Source organism: Equus caballus, chromosome 4 (assembly GCF_041296265.1).
Source record: "Equus caballus isolate H_3958 breed thoroughbred chromosome 4, TB-T2T, whole genome shotgun sequence".
Taxonomy (NCBI): Eukaryota; Metazoa; Chordata; class Mammalia; order Perissodactyla; family Equidae; genus Equus; species Equus caballus.
The window spans coordinates 101913531-101939461 of NC_091687.1; the positions used below are offsets into that span (position 1 = coordinate 101913531).

At 36.3% G+C, this 25931-nt stretch overlaps 1 protein-coding gene across 4 annotated transcripts in view; it reads right to left on the minus strand.

The window, feature by feature from the left end:
• TPK1 (thiamin pyrophosphokinase 1) overlaps positions 1-25931 on the minus strand; it is a 325030-nt gene that overhangs the window by 90475 nt on the left and 208624 nt on the right. For all 4 annotated transcript variants that reach the window (XM_005609478.4, XM_014739331.3, XM_023639892.2 and 1 more), the window contains one exon: positions 6069-6180. In XM_005609478.4, the coding sequence (XP_005609535.1) occupies positions 6069-6180 (112 nt within the window). The remainder of the gene's footprint in view (positions 1-6068; positions 6181-25931) is intronic.

A 25931-nucleotide genomic window follows, 5' to 3' on the forward strand; every position in this document is an offset into this window, starting at 1 on the left:
AAATTATTATCAGTCCTTTACTAGTTAACTTCTAACTCCTCAGAGTTACAAATAAGCAAAGACAATGAAAGGCTAAGCATCCTACAGAATCAGTTACCCTCGAGGGACCTCTAGACCAGGCCTAACAATCCACTGAAAGATACTCAGGAATCTTTTTGTCCATTTCAAAGGCTTTTGCAATTTGTCATGACAGGTTTCAGAGTGGATTTCTATGCATAGAGTTTGATAATTAAGTTGCTATGCTATTTGATCTACCATATTTTATCAGTTCTAACATGCACATTTTCCCCACATCTCTGGAGATATAATTAGTAGTATTTTTTCTTAATGTATATAACATAATAACGCATGTTACAATTGATGACATCTTAGATGTGATGAAATATAGTCATTTCACCAACTTGTAAACTCAAGAAAATGATTTGGGGGTGGCAAACTTTAGCTAACATCTTCCTTGGGGAAGACTGAGAGGGAAAAAAAACCACCATCCTTATTACCATCTTTGACCTCTAAAGCATGTGTTTTATGTAAAAATTTTAACAATATCTTTAATTCAATTCAAAGCAGGTCATCTATTATCAAAGAATTAAGATACAAAAGATATTGTTCTTGAATCAGACAGGAAATACTGACATCACAGTTTCAGAGTGTTGTTTTTTAAGCACAGGACTAGAAAAGCAATAAAAATAATAGCAAAGACATCTAAAAATATGAACCATCTCACATATTAGTGGCACTAGCTCACCAAGCCTATAACCTTAGTGGGTATAGCTATTGTCCAACCATGACAACTGACTGGAATCACTTTGTGAGGCCTAACGGAGTGAGAATTAAGAGCATTTCTCACTGAAACTGCATTACTAGCCAGCGTAGTTTTATAGATGCATGAACTGCTCCCTTGTTAGACTGACACTTAAAAATCCTCATAGAGAACTCCTGCAGAAAACGCGGCGCCCATACACACTCATTACAAACTATTTTCCACAGGGATGAAAAACCTTTTCAAACTATTTTCTCGCAACTTTTTTCTTTCAAAACTCTTTCACTTGGGTTAGGAGATTTCAGTCAATGCTAGAAAATTATTTCATTCTGCCATTTATTTCTATACTTCTTTGAAAAAACACAAAAGAAGGAGCAATGAATACATAATTTCAAACTCAACTTGAGTGTTCTATTAAGAGGCCTGGGCGAATGGAGGGCAACTCCATTTAACATTTTTCTTAAGCAAAAGTGTAGGGGAGTTAAAAGTTCTGTCCCTCAAAATTTTTTTCTTCCTAATTACTTTCCATTTCCCACCATTATCTCCTCTTTCCTATGTCCTTTGCTTTCTCTTCTTTACCAGTTACCTTCCTCTTGTTTTCTTCTCTTTACGCTGAATTCATTTTAGTGATTTTTTCAGACATCAACTTATTCTATATGGAAAATTTTTCACTTATTAATTGGAAACAAGGAAAAACAGCATTGAAGCCTTGAATTCAGATTCTGAGTGCATCAATCCCTAATGACGTCAATTTGGGCAAATCACTACTAGAGCTTTGAACTACCATGTCTTTCTCTGAAAAATGAGAATATTTGAAAAATTTGCAGGATCAATGAACTACACCAATTATCAGAGCTAAGGAACACCAACTACAACAAAAGATAGGCTACACTTAAACATACGGTAGTAAAACTGTAGAGCATCAAAGAAAACATCAGGTCTAAAGAATGGAGCGAGTTAAGGACAGATTATAAACAAATCAGAGTTAGTTTGATTGACTGTGGTTCTTTAACAGCAACAATAGAAGTCCACAAGAGTGTGGCTGAAAAAAGGTAAAACACATTTTTATTATATATGTAGCTAAACTGTTCAACTAGATGGTGGACAAGTTGATAGACAGAAGAGCAGACTTCTATTCATGCTCATCTTCTTCACCGACAGAACCTCAGTTTTATTTGGGGTGACTACATCCTTAGAAAACTGCACGGCCTAGCCTCCTTTGCAGCTGGGGTAGCTATTTGATAGTTCTGGCCACCGAGTCAGAAGGTTAGATGCAGGAAGGATTTCTGGAAATTCTGGGAATCTCTACTGCCTGGTTTTCCTGCCGTATGTGCTGCCCCATCTTCCTCTCTTCCCTTTCCTCCCTCGTGATGCTGAAGGGGAGACACAGTGGCTGGAGTTGCAAGAGACATCTTATGATTTTGAGGCAAAGACTGAGGAAATCACAGAAACTTTGCCCTGTAACTACTAACTTCTGTACTTTGCTACATGAGGAACAAAAAAAAGGGCTTTTTTAAGACTACTGTTTCAGTTAGCCATAACTGAATGCAATCCTATTTGTTACAGATTGAAGGAAAAAAACCTGATTACTAACAAAAATACGACTGTCTATAGAAAACCCAAGTGAATCTCTAGTCACAGTTTTACAATAACAATAAAAGTGTTCAACAATATATTAATACAATATAGTAAAATCAACTTTATGTCTATATACCACCAATGAACTCAAAAAATGTGATTTTTAAAAAGCTACTTACAATAGCAACACAAAATATAGAGTTTCTAGAAATAAATTTTATATACAAGACGTACAGGATCTTATGGACAAAATTTTAGCATTATTGAGAGCAACTGAAAATTTCTAAGTAAACGGAGAGATATATTTATGGATGGGAAGAGAATGTCACTGAGAAATCTTATCCAATTGTTTCATTCTTCTCAATTTATCTACAAATTTAATATAATTCTGAAAAAAGTATAATGGAATTATATGTGGCACACTTGTGAAGCTAATGCTAAAACTTATGAAGAGCAAAAAGCCAGGAACAGCCATGAAAATTCTGAGGAAGAACAAGGTTGGGGGACTCAACTTACCACATGTCAATATTTACTATGAAGTGATGGTAATTAGGGCAGTGTGGTATCAGTATAGGAAAAAGAACGTAAGCCAAGGGAACAGCCTAGAGATTCAAGAAACATACCCACAAATATGAAACCGTATAGTGCCTTGCACATCACTGGAGAAAGGATGATAAATGATGCTAGGGCAATTGGTTATCAATAAGCAAAAAAAATCGGATCCCTAACTCATATGATACACAAAAATCAATTTCAGGTGAAATAAAATACCTAAAAATAAAACTTAAAACTAAAATGTGAAAACATCTTTATGACCATGAGGAATAGAAATTTGACTTACAACATGAAAACTACAAATCTTAAATCAAAAGATTTACCTTTAACTTAACCCCAGCACATAGAAAAATACCATAAACGAATGAAAAAGGCAAAGTATTGCCAGGAAGAAGATAACGAGGGTCTGAAGAAATTCTAAGAATAAGAAAAAAACAAATAGTTCAATGGCTAAACGGGCACAAGAAAGTAGCAATCCACAGAAGAGGAAACCAGCATGGTTAATAATTACAAAAAGCTGCTTCTCTCACAGCAACCAGAGACCAGAGTGAGGCATCACTGACATTCATCAGATTGGCAAAAATGATTAAATCTGACAATACCAAGAATGGGGTGAGGATGTGGAGCACAGGAACTCTTGTACACTCCTGGCTGAGTGTACGCTGGTATGACCTCTGTCAGAGTAACATGGCATCCAGTAAAGCTGAGGATGCTCTTATCTGTGATACAGCTACTTTACTCCCAAGTGTATACAGCCTAAAGAAACTCTTGTACCAGACACATGTCACAGAATGGTCATAGCATATTGCTATGAAATAAAATATTGTAATCTAGGGAGCTTCAACAATATTTGTAAAGATTTACTTCTGGGTGATGGGTACATAGGCATCTTTCACACTTTTTTTAAAAGACGAAATGTGATGGGAGATATTGCAAATTGAAACAGGTAAATCAGACTACTTTTAGAACTTCTGGCATCATATTTCACAGTGGGTGTAGGCTGGGAGACGTCAAGCCCACGGACCACCTGAGGAAGATTTTGATGCGCTTCCTCACAAGGACTTGCTTACTCTACTTGACCCAAGAAGTGAGCAGCTCCAGACTAAGCCACTGCATCTCCTTTCTCCTCCTCCAGGCCCAGCCCCATCCTGTCACTTTGTAGGTGTGAATGACAAATCGACACTGACCTCAGGGCTCTGCTTTCACAGACAATGACACTGAGTAAGCAGGGGCCCTCTCTGCGAAAGAAATCTATCCACTTCTCTTCAAGTGAACATGGTGTGACTTCACAGCTATTTCTATTACTTTTTAACGAGCTAATCTTTCCCACCAGAAAACCCTGTTAATTAGCACTTTTACCACAGATAATTGATGAAACACTTTGTGTCTGAACTCTATTGCTTTGCATATTCCATGAAGTTGCTATTTACTTATTTTCATAAAATAGTAGAGAAAAAAGTAATTATTCTGAACATCAAAGCAATCTGTAAATATAAATAAGTAATAGTATATAGCATTTCAGTAGGATTGAAACATTGTTACAGCTAGGAAGGTTAAAAGCCCTCTACCCTCATCAAGCCCAAGGCCCCCTTCCCAGAGTAAACTTTATTATCGGAATTAGCATGTGCACGTGACTGTGGATGTTCTAAAGAGCCCCGAAGACTCGTGCCTAAAGCTATGACTCTTTCCTATTGCTGTAAAATAAAGGAAGCTGGGTGGTTGCCCATATTGCCAAGCCTCCTCTTCACTTCGCTCAGTGGCTCAGTGCTCCTCTGGTCTTGGGCCAGCCCTGAAAAGTGAGGTCACTACTAGATCAAGGAAGAAGTTCTGTCTAGATTGGGCCCTTGGAAAGAACGGGAACTCTAGAAAGTACATTTGTTTTAGGCTGGAATGTTTTCAAAAAACCGTTTCTAATGGAAGCTTGTGTCACTCTCAGCTAAACAGCTTCAAAGCCTGTCATATTTCTGTGCACTGAGCAGATCTGTTCTCACGGTCCTTTCAAATTCTGATGAGCTCTCCACACAGTTGCTTCAAAATATCTCTAGTTTTTCTTAATTGTTTCAGCAATGGCTCATAGAAATGCCTTTTAAAATATCTTTTTATCTTCAAATTACTTATTTCTTGAAATATTTATTTCCTTGTGGGAACCTGAAAGTTTTACATATTATAAAAGAATGACATGGTTCTCTATTTTACTTTCTACAACCTTAGAGGTATTGGTCAATCAGGAGATCATCCCTTGGACATTCAATCAAAGCTCTTCGATTAAATTACCATTATTTTTAAAGAGCCTAGAGTTGATTCACTTCACGATGTTTGATGGTTTCTTTGGAATCAGCATTTATTTCATGAACAGACCCACCTCATTTTTCGTTCTTTTCAAATCAGACACTTTTAGTATAACTAGAACCTAAAGCAGTTAATAAGTACTAGAAAACATTTTAAACTTAATAAAGTGGCTAATCTTACAAAATATCAGAGGTTTGACTATGAAAAGAACTTGCTACTTTAGTTAGAATAGCTACTTCTCTGGGAAAATAAAGTAGACTTCAAGGACACAAAATCAACTAGAAAGAAGGTTGGTTCTTAAATATGACACTAAAAGTACAATCCATAAAAGAAAAAATTGGACTTCATCAAAATTAAACTAATGAATTTAGTTAATTAAATTTAAGAAAATGAAGAGATAAGTCAAAGACTGGGACAATATTTGCAAATCATATATCTGATAAAGGACATATCTGGAATATATAAAAGCATCTTACAATTCGATCTAAAAACAGAAATAATACAATTAAAATATGGGCAAAAGATCTGAACAGACATTACTCCAAAGAAAATATACAAATGGTCCATAAGCACACAGAAAGATGTTCGATGTCATTAGTCATCAGGAAAAAGTAAATAAAAACCATGATGAGATATCACTTCGTACCCGATAAGATGTGTATAAAAAAAAGAAGATAATAACACGTGTTGGTGAAATTGTAGAGAAGTGGAACTCATACACTGCTGGTAGGAATGTAGCTTTGGAAAATAGTCTGGCAGTTCCTTGAAAAGTTAAACAGAGTTACCATATGAACCAGCAATTCCACTCCCAGGTATAGACCAAAGAGAATTTTTTTTAAAAAAAAAAAAGAAAGAAAAGCTCCCTTTGTCCTAGGGTTTTACTTACTGAGGTTCCACTTCAGGCCTGTTGTCGTAACCTGACTGCATGGCTGTCCAACAGGAATAAGGCCACACCAATCACCTTCCATTCCAGTATCTACATGTAATTTGTGCTTTCCCTGAAGGAGAGAAGGAATGACCATTAAAACAGGGAAGAGAAAGGAAGGGCCGTTGATGTACATTGAAGACCTGGTGGGATGCACCAGGTACCATCCTAGGAACTTCACATGGTTTATCATACTTAAGCCTAACAACAAATTTATGTAGTACGTACTGAATAATCCTAGGAACTTCCACCTGACTAAATCCTAGTGACAATTTTACAATGTAGCTTATTGTTAATTATTATTTTTACATAAGTGAAAATTGAAGCTTGCAGAGATTGCATTCAGGACCACACAAATAACAAGCGGGCAGAATTAGGATTCCTACCTATACCTGTCAATTTCAAAGACTAAACTGGTTCCACATGCTAAAGATGTAGCACTATATGATACAGCATTCTACGGTCTTATTCAAACCCTTACTCAAGCGTAAATAAAGCACTACTTCCTGAATCTTTGCCTTATCTGAGACTTGAGCTTCTAGCTTTCAGAATTCACTGTCAATCATACTAGTGGTTAACCTCTTTCTTATACCCAAAGCCATTCTAGAAGATGCTCAGTGAGAGTACCTGTATCAACAAACAGAGTATGTGTCCTGAGGAACTGGTATGCTTCTTCCATTCTGATGAGGAAAACCAATATAATTTACCATATTTTCAATTTTTGCACTTAGAAGAAGGTTAGAGTTAAATGTAATGCTCAATGAAGGCTACAACGTTTGCTTTTAAACAGACTACGTGGAAACTCCCCTTCTTCTACAGAGCAACGATTTTCCTTTCCTGCTCTGTTCATTATCCTTAGGGCATACAGTCTTTATAAAAAGATGCCTCAAGTCCTTATGGGAAAATGCCAAGACATACATGCATTCAATAGGAGACTAAAAAAGATATTTTTAATAATTCATATGACTTTGAATAACTTCCAAAGGATATTCTTTATTTTAATAAAATATTGCTTTAAAGCATATTTAATACAAAACATATTACCAGATTAAGGTATCTAGGTCTCCTTTTACAGCCATTTCACTTTTATTCCAACTATGCCTTTTGTACTGTATGTTGCAAGCTTCTGAGAACTTATTCTGCTGTATACAAGGCCTCAATGTGTGAGCAGGGTTTGTCTTTAGTCAAAGGATTGCTTTCATTAGGGAAAAAATTCTCTAGATTACATATCAGCCCTTGAAGTTTACCACAAGTCCATTCAGATCTTCATTAGCTATACAATTCACATACACATATTTCTATTTGGACATTCAATCAGAGGGCATATATTCAATTAAAAGGGCTTAAATATATCCGAACACAAGTAAGATTCTTAAAGAAAACATAAAATACACTTGAACTCGGTGTCCATCATTGGAAGAAAAGATAGGCATACATGTAGATATCCAGCAAACAATGGATTAGATGCACACAGAGAAATGTGGGTGGATTGGAAACATAATGCATAGTAGGAAACAGAGTCATGGTAAATTACAGAACCCATTTATGTAAATTAAAATAAATGCAAACACAATAAGATAATTTTTCTAGTAACAAATTTAAGAATATATATGTTAAAAATTTTAAAAATATGTGAGTATATATACAGACGAACATGTTTGCCTATGGGGAGGGTAAGGAGAATAGGAATGTGGTATAGGGATAAAAAGGAAGCAATGGATGAGTCAAGCAATAAGGATTCTTGCCTGAACCAGAGGTGACAATGTGCCATGAACCATGAGTTGACTCAACATTGAGATCTTACAAACATAACAAATACGCTTTTTAGATATGAAGCAATACAAGACTTACGAATTCTTAGGTTCTTCTGAAGAAAAAATAGAGAATATATTCTTATAATTCTAAATAGTAATTCAAGAAAGAGGAATAATTGGGACACAGCCATGGAAAAGACTCTGGAGTGAAATAAAAACGAATCTTGTTCTTGAATAATGATCTTTGGTGTTTTTCTTTTAGTATCAATTTAGAGCAAAACCACAGAAATGATTAATACAGTTACAGAATCTTTCCACATATTAGAGTGTAAAAGTAGTGCTCTATCTGTCAGGAGGTACAGCTGAGGAAAAGAGTGGAAGAAGGTGAGTGGCCCTAATTTTCTCATCATTTTACACCGTTGGGGGAGCCCAGGAAATTGTGCCTGAAGCTGTAGATTTTAAAAAGGAGGATTTTAAAATTGCACCTGGCCTGAGTAACTGGTAATATGCAAAAGCTGCAGCAATGGGACTGAAAATGAGATTTGAAAGAGCTCTTTTCTTCACCCAGCCATATTACTCATTCATGAGCCTCCATGCTAGCGTCAGAGACAAGCTATTCACACAACTGTACACAGGAAAACTTCATCAGTGCATGGAAGGCAAAGCACCAAGAGGTAGGAAAGATGATGGATCAGAGACCTGATTGGGTGTGCAGAGTAGGGGCAGCGTGTAAGCAAGGAGTTCCCTGGGGAGTGTTGCTGTGTGGGAACTGAAGGAGGAAGAAGAGTCAGCTCTGTGAAGAGAGACTTCTGCACACACACCTGCGAAGGCCATGAGGTGGCGTCAGGACATTCACTGATGGGGCAAGGCAGGTAGGGAGGACTGGGTGGAGCACAAGAGAGTTTCAGGGTCTTGAATCTCTTCACTGTGATGCTGTAATGGTGAATACATGGCACTACGCATCTGTCAAAACCCACAGAATGTGTAACACAGGAGTGAACCCTAATGTAAATTATGGACTTTCGTTAATAATAATGTATCAATATTGGTTCACCATTTGCAACAAATGTACCACACTAATGCCAGATAATAGGGGAAACGGAGAACAGGAGGGGCATATATGGGAACTCTCTGTCTACTCTGCTCAATTTTCTGCAAACCGAAAACTGCTCTAAAAACGAGGTCTATTAATTTCAAAAAAGAGTCTTTCAACTTTTCAGTTTTGACCTTTCAGCTTCTCATCCCTTAAACGGGACTGACAGCCACATGATGGTTGGTTTGAAACCTGTGCTAGCTGGCAAAAGGTTCCACACAAAGAGAAATGTACTGCTGCTTCTCAGCAGCCACTACAACCTTATTCTGTTTTTTTCCCTTAAAAAAACAGGGCTTTTTTGTTTGTTTAGGCCGTGAGCTGCCTTTATCTCTTTGTATAGTATTTTTCCCTAAACTGATTTACATTGAATAGCTTGACACACAAATATGAGTTTTATTCTCCCTACTATCCTCCATTATAGAACTAACTCTCTCTGAAGATACAGATGCTAAATATAATATAAATTACCATCCACAGATGCCAAATGTTACACACTTCAACCAATTCTGAAAGCAGTAACAAAGCCTCTTTTACAATCAAAGGAGTTGATGACAGAGGGTGGTGGAGAAATCCTGATTTCCTTAGAAATGCTTTGGCTCCAGCCATGAAGGAACAGGAAGCAGAGACCTGTCACGAGGGCAGATCCCAGCCTACAAGGGCTGTCCTCTCAGGTCCACATCGGAAAGCACAGCTGATCAGAGGGGTTACAGGGAACCCAAGCCTCCTGGGCACTGGGTGGCAGAGAACACTGGAAGAAGGGCAGGAACGCATACCTGGCCCAGGTGGCTCTACTCCTGTCTCAGGTGACAGTGTCTCTGACGATGAGATCTGTTGTTAAAGATTGTGACTTCTTCCTTCCTTATCAAAGAGAGATTCATGTGTCCATGAGTTGTCTCATTTTCAGTGTGTTACAGTTAATTCTCATCTTTTAACTGAAGACTTTCCTCCCTCTGTTTGTGGCCCACTTAATGGTTTGGCAGTGGTCAGCTGAACACATTAGAATGTTGGATCCTCCAGTGAACTTCAGTAAAGAATGATGAAGGAAATAAGGAACGATTTCTCAACTCGAGGATACTAACTCCCTAAGAAGATTCTTCAACTTGTATCACAGAACGCAAAGGAGACAGCACATATACATGTTAAGGTTTATTATCCCAGGGACAGGATGGCTGTTATAAAATCCACCAATTTAAATGACACAGTAGAAATCTCTCTTTTCTAGCCTTCCTATATATTCACTGCTTTCCTCATTATTTTAAGATTCGACAGACCTCAAAATTTTCAATCTGGGAATAAACCAGTTTGTGGACTTGAGGAGTCACATAGGTCTTAGCCTACAATCACTTAACATTTTTTTCTCTTGTTCCAAAAAGGAGTTTAGCCATATGTAAACGGTCTTTTGTTTATAAATACGAAAATTTACCTTTGTGTAAAGGAGAGTGATATTATACTTTCCCCCATATCTTCATTTCTATGTGACATCTTTAAAAAATGAACAACAAAAGGAATTTTTGTTCATTCCTCAGATTTCTCAATTTATAATATATGCTAGCCTATATGTGATTTGACACAGGCAGGCATACAATCTGACATTAAAGAACTTCCCTAAAGATTTATGCCATTACTGGAGACTAGAGGCACATGAACTAATCATTGACTTCCATCTACCCTCATGAATCACTGCACAGGTTCCTGTTCTGAGCTAAGATAACTCTTTGAAGTCAAAGGCAGTTCTATATAGAAAAGACGAAACAAAAATGAATCACAGACAGTCTGCTTTTCAGATCATGGTAATTTTTAACATATTGACAACCTCTATAAGATATGAAATTGTAATTCAGTGAAAGGTAACAAAGATGCTGCTTGACACTTATGCTGGAAATCACACTTACAAGCATGTTAAGGACAGGTACCATCAGAGGGTCACTTCCTCTAGACTGTCACGCCAAGCTAGAGCAAAATATACGCAAATAGATACTTAAGGAAGGAGTAAGAAATCACTGTCATTTGCTTGTATTAGACATCCTCTTTGCAAAGGAATAGGACCTCAGTGAAGGAAAAGACAGAGTTCACCCTAGATTTTGCTTTTGCAAAAATATCAAACATTGAGGCATCTGAATCCTTTTTACATCTCTGAATCCTCAAATCCAATAATAATGCCATTTTATGTTAAGATATCTTAGTGTGGGTCTCACAAAATACACAGCAATTTAACAAGATCATTCCCAAAGCAAATGAACACAAGAAGAGCATAAATGTATTTTCTACTTAGCATAAAAGATTCAAGAAGCAGGTGCCATTGCTAGTTTATAAGGTGGATAACCATTCATCAAATTGCTGTTAATGCTGAACTTACACCCTGTGGCTAATTGCAGCTAAAATCTCTGGCACATAGTTGGACCCAGTATGAATGGAGCACTGCTGGACACTGATGAAATACAAGGCTGACCTCTGGCAGCTCATCTTTTGTTAGTTTTCCTAGGTACTTAAAAAATTTATCAAGAAACACCACAGGAAATTAAATAGCCTTCAGGGAAGAATAGTCAAAGAAGTAAATAGAAGGATCTACACTATATTTACCAGGAGAAGAGGCTACCTCTCCCACACAAAGAAAGACTTTTGTGCGTCTTTTCATACTGTGACTACTCATGACTGAAAGCACTCACAAGAGAAATGGTCTCTCCAGTGACCCTGTAGTTGTAAAATCTCAGAGCTAGAGGACTGGTATATTTACTTGTATTCTGCCCAACAAATGTAGAATTCAAAACACAGAGGTATTGGTTTTATTTGAAATAGACTATATTGAATCAACATTACATATAAATATATGTAATTATCTAAATTAATTTATTAATTTATTTATGCTATTTCCTTTTGAAAATGCATTAATATCTTATCTATAGACAGCATTTAGAGTTTCAAATCGCTTCAGAACCACACTTTCCAAAGTGTATTCCACAGAACACTACTCTCAGGGTCAGATAAGATTGGAAAAATTGCTTCTTTAGATTCTCCTCTTGGAAGTCACAATGCACATCAGCATGCTCAAGGTTCTAGGCTGTCTTGCAGCACAAAGTCTTGTTTACCTGAGTGAGTATTTCCCAAGCTTACTTGACTACAGATGCTCTGCCTGCCCCTCAAATATCACCTTGTAATTACCCATGGAATCTGCATTTCATGAAACCCACCTTCGAAAATACTGATTTGGAATAGTAATTTTGCACACAGCATCTAAAACTATGATATTCTGGTTTAATATTTTCAGAGTCAGAATATTTAAATAATATGCTTAAAGTTAATAACATCCATCTGATTTTTGTCTTGGAAACTATTTAATAACCTCAGGCTGAAATCATGTGTGTTTTGACATGAGGAGGGCTTGCTCTCTGATGAAAAAGGTTAACGACAAGACTGGATGGTTGTCCAAAAGAAAACCTTCTGAATGCTAGTTGCACTAGTTTGTTTATTCAAAAATCAAGAATATTTATGAAATACCTACTATTGTTAGAGATAGTAAAATACTATAATGATAGCCTGATTTCCCCATTAACCCCAATACAAGACTATTTCAAAATAAAATTGATGAAATGGTTTATCCTTTCTTTTCTACCACCTCCATATTGATGCTTTTTGACAATGTATCCTATCCTATCTTGATGCCTCCCTTTTATTCTTGTCAGAGAAAATAATCTGCTGAGTGCTCTCACACTAAACCATCAGAAACCTACTCATGGATCCTCCAAAAGATATCGACATTTTAAACGATGACTTCTAAAGACAATACTTATCCCAGAAACAAGCATTTCTAACAGTGGAAACATGACAGGTTACATTGAAAGATATGTTTTGAGTCAAAGAGCGATCACAGAATTTTCAAATAACTTCAGATAAATGTCACTCAGCTTAACGTAGGGTACAGTCAGGATGCCGTGTTCTCTCTGTCCATGCCTATGCTATTTCTCCTTCCTTAACTGGGGGAAATGTCCAAGCAAAGGGCAAGCTCTACTTTTGTATGAAAACCCCCTATGCTTTCCAGTTAACATAGATCACTTGCTTCTAACAGCTACAATCTTTAATTATTTACACTACAAAATATAGCATTTTGTTACTGTATTGCACCTCTCAAATGAGTTCACGTTATATCCTTAAAAAGAATAAAATTTCTTTGAAGGCAGAGACCCTCCCTTTCATTTTCGTTGGATTTATAGCACAGTGGAAGGAACATATTAGTGTCTAATAAATATCTGATTGATTAGTGGCTTAGAGCAAAAGGAAAAAGTATTTATAAAAAGGTGTCAATACTCTTAGAAAAATCTTATCAAAATTAGAGTCAATGAGGGCGGGTCCAGTTGAAATGAAAGGACTCACTGCAGAGGCCTAGAATTCTTTTTATAGATCCTGTCTGCTTCACTGGACACTAAGACAAAACCACACATGACCAATAATTACGAAATCCTGTTAACAGTACTCAAAATACACTTCAAGGGTACACAGAGTATAAATTTATGTTTGCATGTAAAATGGGCATTATAGTACTACCTCATTGGGTTATTTTGAGGATTAAGTGAAATAACATACATAAGGCACCAAGAACAGGCCTTCAAATGTTCATTTTATAGATGTTGATTTACTCACCCCTCTCCCTCCGGCAGGTATGAACTGAGCCTAGTACTAAAATAACACAAGATTCTCTTTTTCCAGTGCAAACAAATAATTTACATAAAATTCAATTCAGACTCTAAATCCACTGGACTTGTATCTCAAGTTTTCTCCTAATGGTAAAGAGTTGATGGGAATGCCAGCACTGCAATATATATCTCAACTTTCCTCCTGGTATTAACTACTCCAGCTTTCCTTCCATGTAAGAGCTGTATGTAGAGATGCCAACAGAGACAACCAGCTTCCTGCAATTATGCCAAGCACAAACGTTCTCCTCTATCTGACCGTCCCTCTTTTCAGATTCATCAACCCCCCATGGACTTCTCTTTTCTGTTATGAAGCTGTAAGTCATTAAGACTGGCCGATGGGTAGAGGGTAAGGGTGAGGTGGTTTGACAGTGGAGAGAACTACTGGAACGATCTAGCCATTATCCTATCTAAATAAACTCCAGAAAGTGCTTCTGCTTGCTGGATGTAGTATGGCTGATGTTTAGCATGTTAAACTGAGTCGGATGTCTAGTTTGGTTTTTTTTTCCACTCATGTTAACAGTCCTCATGGGATATTGTTAGCGCTCCTGAGGAAGGGGGAAGAAAAAGACAACTTTGCATTCATTTATTTATTTCAAACCCCAACATGACTATCAAACTTTATAAACTAGAAGAAATAATGAGGACGTTCCAGTTAAAGAAAAAGAGAGAGAAGTGAGGTAACAATTTTTGAATATCTGCTATGTCCTAATATTCTTCTGGGCACCGTAATTCTCATAACAACCTTGAGTGGTAGAGTTACTACTAAGACAGAGGTTATAGACTCAGTACAGTCATTAACTTGCTCAAGATCCCTCAATTAGTAACTAGTAGATGCGGGATCTAAATGCAAGTAGACCATGATTTTCAAGTCCACTTCTTTTTAGCACATCATCATGTTTTTCTAGGCTTCTAACTTCAAAAGCTGGTCAGAACCATTTCATTCCTTTGCTTTTCTTCCCATGCTTGCTTTTTGTTCCCTATATTCAATCACCAAGTTAAGCTTTTGCATGACCTTACCCAAGGTTTATCCTAAATAATAAATACTTGTGCAGTAAATGAATGAATGAAGTGAATGAATAACTATCTTCCTTGACCTCTCTTCAACATTTCCCATTCTCTTTACATGTCCCATTTATTTAATTCTTCTTTGCTAGTGATTGAATATATGGAAGATGCTGATAAGAACGTGTGGGACACTCATTCATGTTTTCAGAACACACTTACTGGGTTTTCCAGAAGTTCACAAAGAATGGTTAAAGCAAAATCAATGACTGGGCAAAGATTAAGAAAATTAACACACCAAAGTATTTTTTAAAACATTTGATTACTTTTAGTCAGGAACAAATAGGACACTTTTGTTTCTCCCCAAGATCCTAGAAAATATTAATTAGAAGCAGTTGGGTTAATACTCAGATGGTACAAGTTCCAAGACTCGGTTCAGACATCAATTCCTCTATCATCCTTCCTCTCCAAAGCCGTCCCTGAACCTGCAGCCTTGGCTACTTGCACACTCTTCAGCTCCACAGCTCATAAATTTAAGTCTGACTCCCTTACTGGAAGGGGAAGGTAAATACCTTAAGGAGAGAAGCTATATTTGATTAATTTTTATATTTTTAAAACTTTGGACAATGTTAGACACATAGTAGAAGTACAATAAATATTTATCAAAAAGGGGGCACTAAGCTTAGCTGTTTTCATATAACTACTCTTGACCTCCAATTCACATGCTAGCTATCAGCTTACTATCCCATTTCTTTGGTCCTCTTGACATTAAACCTCCTAGAAAGCGTTGTCTAAATTCACTGTCTCCAATTCCTCTCCTCCAATTCTCTTGCATTTATTCCAATTAAGCTTTTGCTCCCACTTTTTTTTCAAATTGGCTTTCATCAAGATAACCAATGACATCCAAATTGCTAATCCCAATGGTCAATTATTCATCATCATCTGACTTGACCTACCAGCTTCCCACAATTATTTCAAGCACAAACATTCTCCTCTACCATATCCCTATCAGCAGAATTCACAATGGGTTATCACTCTCTCCTCCTTGATATACTATCTTTACTTTGCCTCTAATCTACCTTCATTTATAGCATTTGTGATCTCAATCATCTAGATCTTGGTGAATCCCAAATTTGTATCTCCAGCCTAGACTTCTCTCCCTAACTCTGGTCTTGAACATCCAACTGCCTATTTGACACAACCTGATCTTTTATCTCAAACCCACCCCATTCACAGCTTTTGATCTGAGTTGATATCTACTCCATCCTTCCACCCTTAGGTGAAAAGTTTTTCTTCTTTTCTCATACCCATAAAGAAATCCTATTTACTCCATATTCTAAACATATCCAGATTCCCATCACTTCTCACAATTTCCTTCACTTCCACCTTATTCAAGTCACCATAACAAGACCTCCTCTTGCCCACCAGAGTTCGTTCTCAACTCAGCAGCCAAGGTGATCCTTTTAAAAAGTAAATCAGACCTACCTACTTCCACACTGACCTCACCCTTCAAGAGAAACACTCCAGGCTTTCTGAAAGCTTTCTTTCCATTTCGCTTTTCTAGACCCTGAGGAGTCTGGCTAGACTTTAGATTCTGTCTGTGGAATGAGTCTGAGAGAAATGCTGTCATTATTAATGAATTCTTGCTTTGAGCTAGCCTGAGGAAGTCTGTTCTATGTAGAGGGCTGTGGTTAAGGGCATGGGTGCTGAAGAAAGACTTCATGGATTTGAATCTCTTTTCTATTATGTCTGAGTTTCACTTTCCTCATTTATAAAGCCAAAATAAAGTGGTTGTTGTGGGATCAAATGACTTGATATGTGAGCTATTTAGAATAGTGCCTGCCACAGAGTAACTGCTCTATAAACATTCACTATCATTTTTACCATATAAAAGTATTAAAATGGGCAACAACGCATTACTTTTAATTTTAGGTCAATTTGCTTGGTCGCATTTTTTTGCATCAAGAATGTTGGGATAATTCGTCTTCTGAAAGCAACTTGAAAAGTACCCCATAATATACTATATATTATGTATTGGAAAAATGTTAGAATAAATATACCTTTCAAGTGATATAGATCATAATCTTAATTGTTATAGGACTCTTATTTTGGTACCTCTTATATATGAGGTAAGAGTCTTTAACATCAGAAAGTAAAAATACTGACTTTTTTGGTGGGGGTGTAGTTTCTGATGTCTTGAGGTAAGACTATGGTAATATTTCTGAGAGAAATCTCACGCCTTAATGCAGCTTAGCTTTACAGTTCTGTGTTGTAAAGGAGATTATTATCATCATGAAGGCACAATTAAGCATACGAGATGTGATGCATTGTGTTTGAAGTGAGAACTAATATTACAGTCTTTGTCACAAATCAAGTGCATTGCAGGATGATCACGCCCACATTCACCTCCCAACTGAACGACCTAGTTTCTTACCCTCTCCTATTCATACAGGTGTACATGCTCATGCGTGTCCACCACTCATCAAATTTCCCTGTCAGTCTGTCTCCAAAATGGCACCCAATCAACCTTGCCTTTTAGTATTTATGCCTTGTGTAGTGATTCCCCACAGTGCGTAGGGCTACCTCTGAGTATCAATAGGATATTGAAGAAATGTTGGTGTGTGACTTCTGGGCTAAATCATAAAAAATATTACAGCTGCCTCCTTGCTTCTTGCTCTTGCAGATCACTCGCTCTGGGGGAAGTCAATCACCGTGTTGTGAGGACATCCAAGCAGCCCTGAAGAGGCCCATATGGAGAGGAATGGAGCTGCCTCCTCCTTTTCAAACAGCCAGCGCCAACTTGCCAGGTATGTGAGTGAGTCACCTTGGAATCACATGACTGACGCCTGAACTTCAGGAGACCCCAAGCTTGAAGCACCCAGAAAAGCCCAAATTCTAGACCCACAGAGAAACTTTGAGAGATGATAGGTTTGCTGTTGTTTTAAGCCACGAAGTTCTCTGGTAATTTGTTACACACATTTGTAACACACTCTGGAACTCTTGCCGTCCCTTTCCAGATGACTTTGTCGACACTGCTTTATCTTTGTATCCCTGAGGCTTTTTTCCTTCTCGTTTCCTGTGCCCTTTCTGCTTCTTTAAATGTCCATAAAACAGAACAACAGATATGTATATATATATATTTTTCTTTTTTTTACTTTTGTTCAAAACAGTGTATGGATACCTTTTGAAAAAGTGGAAGTATGCCAAGTTTTATATTTCTTTATTTCTAAAGGAACACCCCTAGCTTTCCTTTGCCCCCTTCTCTTTGGTTATATGGACTGAACTCCCCTCATCTTTATTCTTTCCTAAGCTATCAACTTGGGAAAGGTAAGAAGAAGTTAGGGGAAAAAGGTTCCCCAACAATCGTTAAATTTCATCTTAATGAAATTAAGATAACACATCATTAAAACAGAACATTTTATGCTTAGCAACACTGCATGTACTTAAATTCACTGTACTGTATGTCATTCTTTAAAAAGACTACCTCAAAGTGAGAATGAGCCATATTTCCTAATGAATTTGGCACAGTGGGGAAAAAAGTACTAAAATGTTGTATATGAACTATCTCACTTCCTACCCCAAAGTCATTTATTTAATATTATTTAAATAAATGATAAAATGTGACCAAATAGTTATTTTAAATTTGATTAGGATATTATAAAGTTTCCAAAATTGGATCCTCTAATTCCAGAAATACTTCAGGAGCAACACACAAGAGGTTGCCTCCTGTGTTCTCTAATTTATATTTTCTACTCTTCTATTATTTTTATACAATAAAAAATTTAGTTTTAGTTTTGCTGGTACCAATTTATGGTATCCTAGAAACTCCACAATGATGGAAAAGAGCAGGTACTCACAACAAAGCAGAATTGCCCACATATTTATGGCCTTATCATTTGACAAGGAAGGTCAAAGCTTCCCAGAGTTTATTCATAACCCTGCACCAGCTTTCAATTCTTTGAAAATTGCTCCTTGATACCTGGCTTCCCTGAAATCACAAAGAGGGGCAGCCACTCTCTTAGGGCATAAATCAGATTCTAAATAACTGATAGTACTTTTTTCCTCGAGCCCTGGACATTCAGAGCACCGCATTTCCACCGTTGAGTGCCAGCACTTAGAAAGACCAGTGTACCAAGGATGTTTCTAGGGTTTAATTTCTGAAGTCATCTGTAGGAAAATCAGTCTTGGGGATTATAAAAAATAAAGGTCTTGCTCTTGAATGTCACTGGCATTTTAATATCCTCTCTTCTTTCACTCTCCAAATCCAAATTAAATACTATCACAGATTTAGTGACCATTCATCATGATTAACCCTGTCATGACTTTGTTGTTCCAGCTTAAAATATGCAAAATGTGTGTGATTTTGGCAGACTATAACACAAGCCAATGATACATGGCAAGTGAAATAGATGGATATATGTATATAAAATTGCTAACAACTTAGAAAAAAACTTTTTAGAAAAAACAAGTAAAAATAAAGACAGACATAAAAAAAGGCAGGACTAAATATTTTGATTTTTTTTCTGTGTCAGTAATTCTTTGTTGCAGGAGACATTAAGAAGTAGGTCATGGGAAGCCTTTTATTCTAATAATCAGTAACATTATTTTTTAAATATTTGGCATTTAACATCTCTGTCACAGTAGTTGAGCATTTCTTCTGAGATATATTGTGCACCTGGTGAAGGGTCTGAATACCATCCCGTGAGAAAAATACTTGAAAACTCAGGATCTTTAATCTGCAGGCATGGTTTTCAATTGATGAGCTATCTCTCTATTTATCTATGAAGATAATTAAACGTTGCTTTTCCATTTAGTTGTTTATCTTAATAAAAATTAATATGATCCTATTAAGAGCCATTCAGATGATTATTTTATAAGGCATCATTGGCAATCGATCTCAGTGACTGTATTTTAGCTTATATTTCTCATTGTTTTGGCAAGAACAGTGCTAAGAGAATCAGGAACCCTGCGGTGAGAATCAGCGTAGACTCTGGGGTCAGACCACTTGGGATCACATGCTGTTCTGCCACTTACTGGTTGTGTGACTTTGGACAATTCAATTAATCTCTCTCTCTGTCTCAATTCCCTGTCTTGCAAAATTGAGGTGATATTATCTAACATCACAGAGTTGTTGCAATGGTTAAATTAAATTGTACACATAAAGTGCTTAGAACAGTGCTTGGCACATAGCTATTTCATTATCATTATTTTGTCATACCTAATAAAAAAATGACTGAAGTGGGCTTAATGTGGGAATGATGCACTTGTGTGAGGACAGGGGCTCTGTTGTTCATCTTTAATTATTCTCTAATTTTGTCAGACAAGCTAACAGAGAAGCAAGAGGCAGAAGACAGGTTACAATTTCCATGCAGTGCCTTGATAGGAAATACATTAATATAACTTCACCTCTGTCTACATGACCCCTATTCAGCCTCAAACTCCATTCTAAGGCCAGTCTATATGCAGTGTTACGTCGTTGTCCCAATATCTCAAGGCTGCTATGAAAACACAGACCAAATAAGTAGGGGTACAGAGCCTATTACGTGAAAAAAAAAAAAAACCAATACAACCAAATCACTATTTGTCTTAAAAATGCCATACTTTTATGCTTTATTTTACATCCTAGCACCTCCATATATTCCAAAATTCGCAGAGCTGCTCTCTTTGGACATATCCAAGTAGCAGCCAATATCTGAACTCTTATCTTCTGACTCTAAGTTGGACACCACAGCTGGTATAAGAAGTTATTGGAAAAATGTAATTTTGCGATAATTTTAAATTCTCAATATATTTTTAAAAATATTAGTCACTTAAATTAATTGTTCAGTAATCAGAACTATCAGACAGTGGAGTAACAGGAACTAGTTTGCCATGGGCATCCAATAGAGATAAATTAGGATTCATTCTGTAGGAACTGTCTTGTCCGACTTTCTTTTCCTTAAGGGAGAACTTGACATTAGAAAGCATAAAAGGAGAGTTTTTCAAACCAAGCAGTTTTTTTCCCCACTAAAATAGTTTCTATTAATGCCTCTCTTCTGAGAGCTGAAGGATGACGTCTTATTAGCTTTGAGTATTATTAATAAATGACCGCATTCAATTCTTTAAGTAACTTACAAAAAAATGCATTCTGAAAGGAAAGATACTACTTTCTCAAATGAGGAAAATTAGTATCTAAATGTTGTTAACATAAATGACATACTTTGGCAAGTGAAAGAACCATATATATGATATATATGCTTTTAAACACAAGCAGCACATTTTAACCTGTCACTTCTCAGATACTAACAAATAAAAAAATAAAATCCCAGTCCTTTCTCTCCTAACCCAAACTTATATACTCAGACGGAATACATTTTAAACCATCAGAATAATTCTGCTGTTCGAGAAGTCAGCATGGTGTGGCAGAGGGAGAGAGAGCACAGGGCAGTATAGAAAGGGCACAAAACGAAGGTAAATATAAGGTTTTTATATTTATACTCACAGAAATCTAGTTCTCTAGGCCTATTTGGATATGATAAGGAACTCCTTACCTGCCTATTGTGATAAAATGTGTTAATACAAATGCAACGTGCCCCACATATTCTTCTGGTGTTTCTTACTGAAGAGTAAACTTTTAGATTAATCCGGTTTTAAAATAAGGGAAGATGTAAAAGCTAACAATATTACAAAGTTAGGAGTGATGGGGGAAACACGAAAGAACTAGGGCGGGATAGAATGTAAAGCTCGTGCATGTAGCAGGGGTGCTCACAGTTCTGGCAGTGCCAGGGGAGCTGCTAAAATTGAGACCTGTCAAGATTTACCATTTCAGACCTTGAGTCTAGGTTATGACAAGCCTTCTAAGCACTTAAAACTTAAATGAATATGGAGTGGATAATGAGATTTTTTCCTCTAAAATGTAAGCCTGATGAATGAGGCTTGAAAGCACCACCAGTCATTTTTATGAGTGCTCAGCACAGCAATATATGGCTTTTTTTTTTTTCTGTACCTAAAAGAAAGATTTTCTTTGTTTTGGCTTTTCAAGGATGGTCACATTCCTTTTGGAAGAAATGTCACCTCTATAAAGTTAAATAGCTAAGATAATAGACATCCTTCCTAAATAATAAAAACCAAGTTATGAATATATTTTAATTTATAAAACCATGGATTTGTGTTAATGACTGTATATGCGAAATAAAATTTCAGTATTATTTACAACAACCAAAAGCATTAGTTCTACTTAAAATCACACGTATATGTGATAATGAATTAGTTATGGTTTATAAAAAGATAAATAACAGATGAACATACAATTGTGTATAATAAAAACAACTCTTTTATCTGATGAAAATAAAAAATAAATCTTGTAAAAAAATCATAGTCTGGGTGGAACCTAGAATTGATGACCTTTGTGAGCCTTAACAAAGAGAAAAGTTTAAAAAAAAAGAGAGACAGAGAAAAGTACACTAGTAGTATTGTTCGACTCAAACATTTTTCTGTCGTTTGCAAGCCCAGAAGTTGCCAAAGATAAACTTCTGACATGAGAAACCTGACAAGAATTGTAGGAAAATGTCTTGTTTCTCTTTTAAAAAGCATTTAATAATTAATATTTTGCTTTTAAATAATAATCCTGAAATAAAATTTTTTTACATGTTACAAAGGATGCACTTTGCATACCCATGGCATTTTCTTCTCAAGGAAGATGGTCCTGAAACTGTAATATTCAATACTTGATAACTGAATCTCATGAACATATTACAGATTTGCATCAAAACTATCTATCTTCACATTCAATTTAAACATGAGAGTCACCTTGAGTTATTTCTTAGAATCTAAATGTGAAATGGAGAAATAGTACCATTTATAAGGTGAACAGTAAATGTTCTATGAAATATATCCAGAGAGCCCTTGAAACAAGCCAGGAGACTCAGGGGCGTGGGGGAGGGGGTGCGGTGAGTGGGGTTAGGACTGCACATTTCCTTGGGTAACCACGACTCTACATGGATTAAATATTTGGGATAAGAAAAAATGAAATTGTGATCAAAATTACACATGTAGCAAAAAAAAATCACTATGATACAATTCAAAGTACCTTCAATTCCAATTTCTTAAATAAAAATTTTCTCAGTAACTTTAAACAAAACTTTAAGTTTTAAAACATAAATAAAAGGAGAAAATATAATCTTCAAGGAACAATAAAAACAATTTAATATATTAAAACTAACAAATGTTTATTCCAGGCTCGCATATCCAACTGCCTACTCAAGATTCCTTGAAGGCTGGAAAGGCATCCTTAACTTAACAGCCAAATGAAACTCGCGATTCCTATGCTCAGCCCACCCCAGTCCTCTCCAGGTTTCCAGCAGGTCAGTAAATGGTACTACCCACCGACCAAGCCAAAGACTAAATTGATCATTCTATTCAACAAAGGGCATCATGAACAAAGCTGATAGACAGATGATATAATGAGAAAGATATTTTCTAATGTTCCAAACTGACAGGGATTCATCTCTAAAATATATAAGAAATACCTGCAAATTGGCAATAAAAAGTTGACAGTATCCCCAATAGAAAAAATGAGTAAAGACTAAAAGCATGTGAGGAGATGCTCAGGCTCCTTAGTAATTACAGAAATACAAATGAACACAATGAGATATCACTCGATTCCTATATACTTTACATCTAGAAATCTGGATGATATGAAGTGTTGGTGGGGATAAGGAGATAATTTTTAAAGCAGATACACACACACACAAAAAAAAACTCCTCACACATTGCTGGCTCAGTAAAACCATTCTAAAGAGCAATCTGGCACTAGTCAAATAAAGTAAACATACACCCTATGATCTGGCAATTCCGTTCCTAGATAGATAAATAGATAGATAGATAATGTCAAAGAAAAGCTCACACAGGTTCATAAAGGCATATATGGGAGGTGGTTCATTGCCACATTATTCGTGGTGGTGTAGCTGGGTGGGCTTTGGGGGATGCAAAGTTTGGGAGCAATTTGGTGTCCAGCAAGCAGAGAGTGGATGAGCAAAGATACTAGATATACAACACAGAGGAATGAAAAGGTTAAAAGAAAAAGAATCGATGTATACACAGCAATACAGACAGATCTTAAAAATATAGTGCTGTGTAAAAAAGGTATCGGAAAAGACACAGAGGAAGCTTAAATGCACATTGCTAAGCAAAACAAGCCAGTCTTAAAAGACTATATACTGTATGAATCCAACTATATGACATGTGGGAAAAGGCAAAACCATAGCGACAGTATAAAGATCAATGGTTCCCAGGGGTATGGGGGAAGGTGTGGAGTGATGAATAAGCAAAGCTCAGGGGATTGTTAGGGTGGTGAAATGACACTGCATGCATGATATTGTAATGGTGGATGCATCACAGTATGGGTCCGGCAAAACTTATACAATCTTACAACACAAAGAATTAACTTTATCATATGTAAATTTAAAAAATCATTCGGTAGAATCAGGGGGATTCTGAGACAAAATGCAGATTGTGACAAGCAAACCAAATTGTATTATAAATATATGCAACAACCTCAATGAAGGGAGTAGGAAAAAAGGTGCTGACCTAAGTAACTTTGGAAATGAATAGAGTCTGCAAAACTAAAAGCAAAAGGAACTCAATATAAGTACTGTATTCTAACGGATAAAGTTGTTTCCTACAGGAGTACAAGTTAACAGTTCTAACACCACTATACATGTATATTGGAATTAAATAATTAAATGTACACTACTATACATGTATATTAGAATTAAATAATTAAGTAAACGGATAGTGGATGGTGGGATCCAGGTTTCTCACTGTTAAAGTAGAAGGTTACAGACAAGCAAGAAGGTTACAGACAAGCGAGAACAAACTAGAATGATCCATGTAGTAATGGATTACAGTTGGAAATATCAGTAAGAACTCATGTTTAATGTAATATAGATGCAGATGGTTACATATAGAAATATGTATAAATATGTGTAAATGCCCAAATTAGTATACACATCTATATTTCTTTGCTGAGAAGGCCTTGAAAAATGACACCCCAGTAGTAATAAGCATACCTACCAGCCAGATCTTGGTTTCTAGTATCATTCTCCAAAAAAAATTCCAAACCTCAGTCAAGAAATGTACAAGATGCGCTGGGAACATCTTACAGAGATGGAAAGCAAGAAAGTTATCAAAGACTGCCAAAAGGATTTAGGAGCCAAATTGAATATGCACCCACCAGCCAAAGATGGGATGCTTTGAGTAGCAATAAAGATAATAACTAGAAAGAACTGATTATATATATCAAATATGTTTAAAACTATGAGCCTAAAAAAAACTAACTGATCAGTGTTGAGGAAAGCTAGGGAGTCACCTTATTATTTTGAAAACTAGGGAATAAAAGAAAAAAGAATTAAGTGTGTATCCTTCCTTCCTTTACAAACTATTCTTCAGGATAATCTAGTAGCTGATATGAGGGAAGCCTCTCTTTATGGAGGTATTTCAGGCAATAATGAAGTAGTAATGGTAGAATAGTTCAATATTAGCATCAAGCAACCACTATAATTTATAGAGGCCAATGGTGATAATTGATGGTTGTAACAACACAATAAAGAGACAACCAAATGTTATGATGTAATGTCATCTATTTCAGAAGTCCCCTGCCTCCCTACTTTTTAAAATTGTTTTGATCACGGCTCTAGAATTAACTACAAATTACAAAGGAAAATAGAAAGTATTAAATGACCCAATGTCAGGCAAGGGGCCCAAACTGTGAAAATTTCATAGAACAAATGACAAAGTTTCTTCAACAAAAATGTTGAGGGGTGAGAGGAAGAAGAACAGGAGGAAGGAGAAGAAAAAGGAAAATGGAGATAGAGACAGACAGACAAGGGGACTACTGATTCAAAGAACAAGAAAAATATCAACCAACTGCAATGTATGAACATTATGTGGGTTGCTAATCATACAATAAACTGTAAAAACATCTTAAAGCAATGGAGAAACTGTAAACACTATATTTCATCATATTAAGTAATTATTTTAAAGTTTATTTAGGTGTGATAGTGGCACTCTATTTTAGGAGCCCCTTTCTTTTAGAGATACATACAAAATATCTTTTTAATGGTCATTAAAACAATACACATTTTGCAAAGCTTGTGCAAACAAAAAGAAAAATTATAATATATTAGGATGGTTCTTATGTGATGGAAAGGGAATCTTAGAGCGGAACGAGATTTGAATCAACAAATCCAAATGGAGCAGCAAAACAAACTGACCGATGATGATAAGGTGCCATGATACAGGAGCAGGA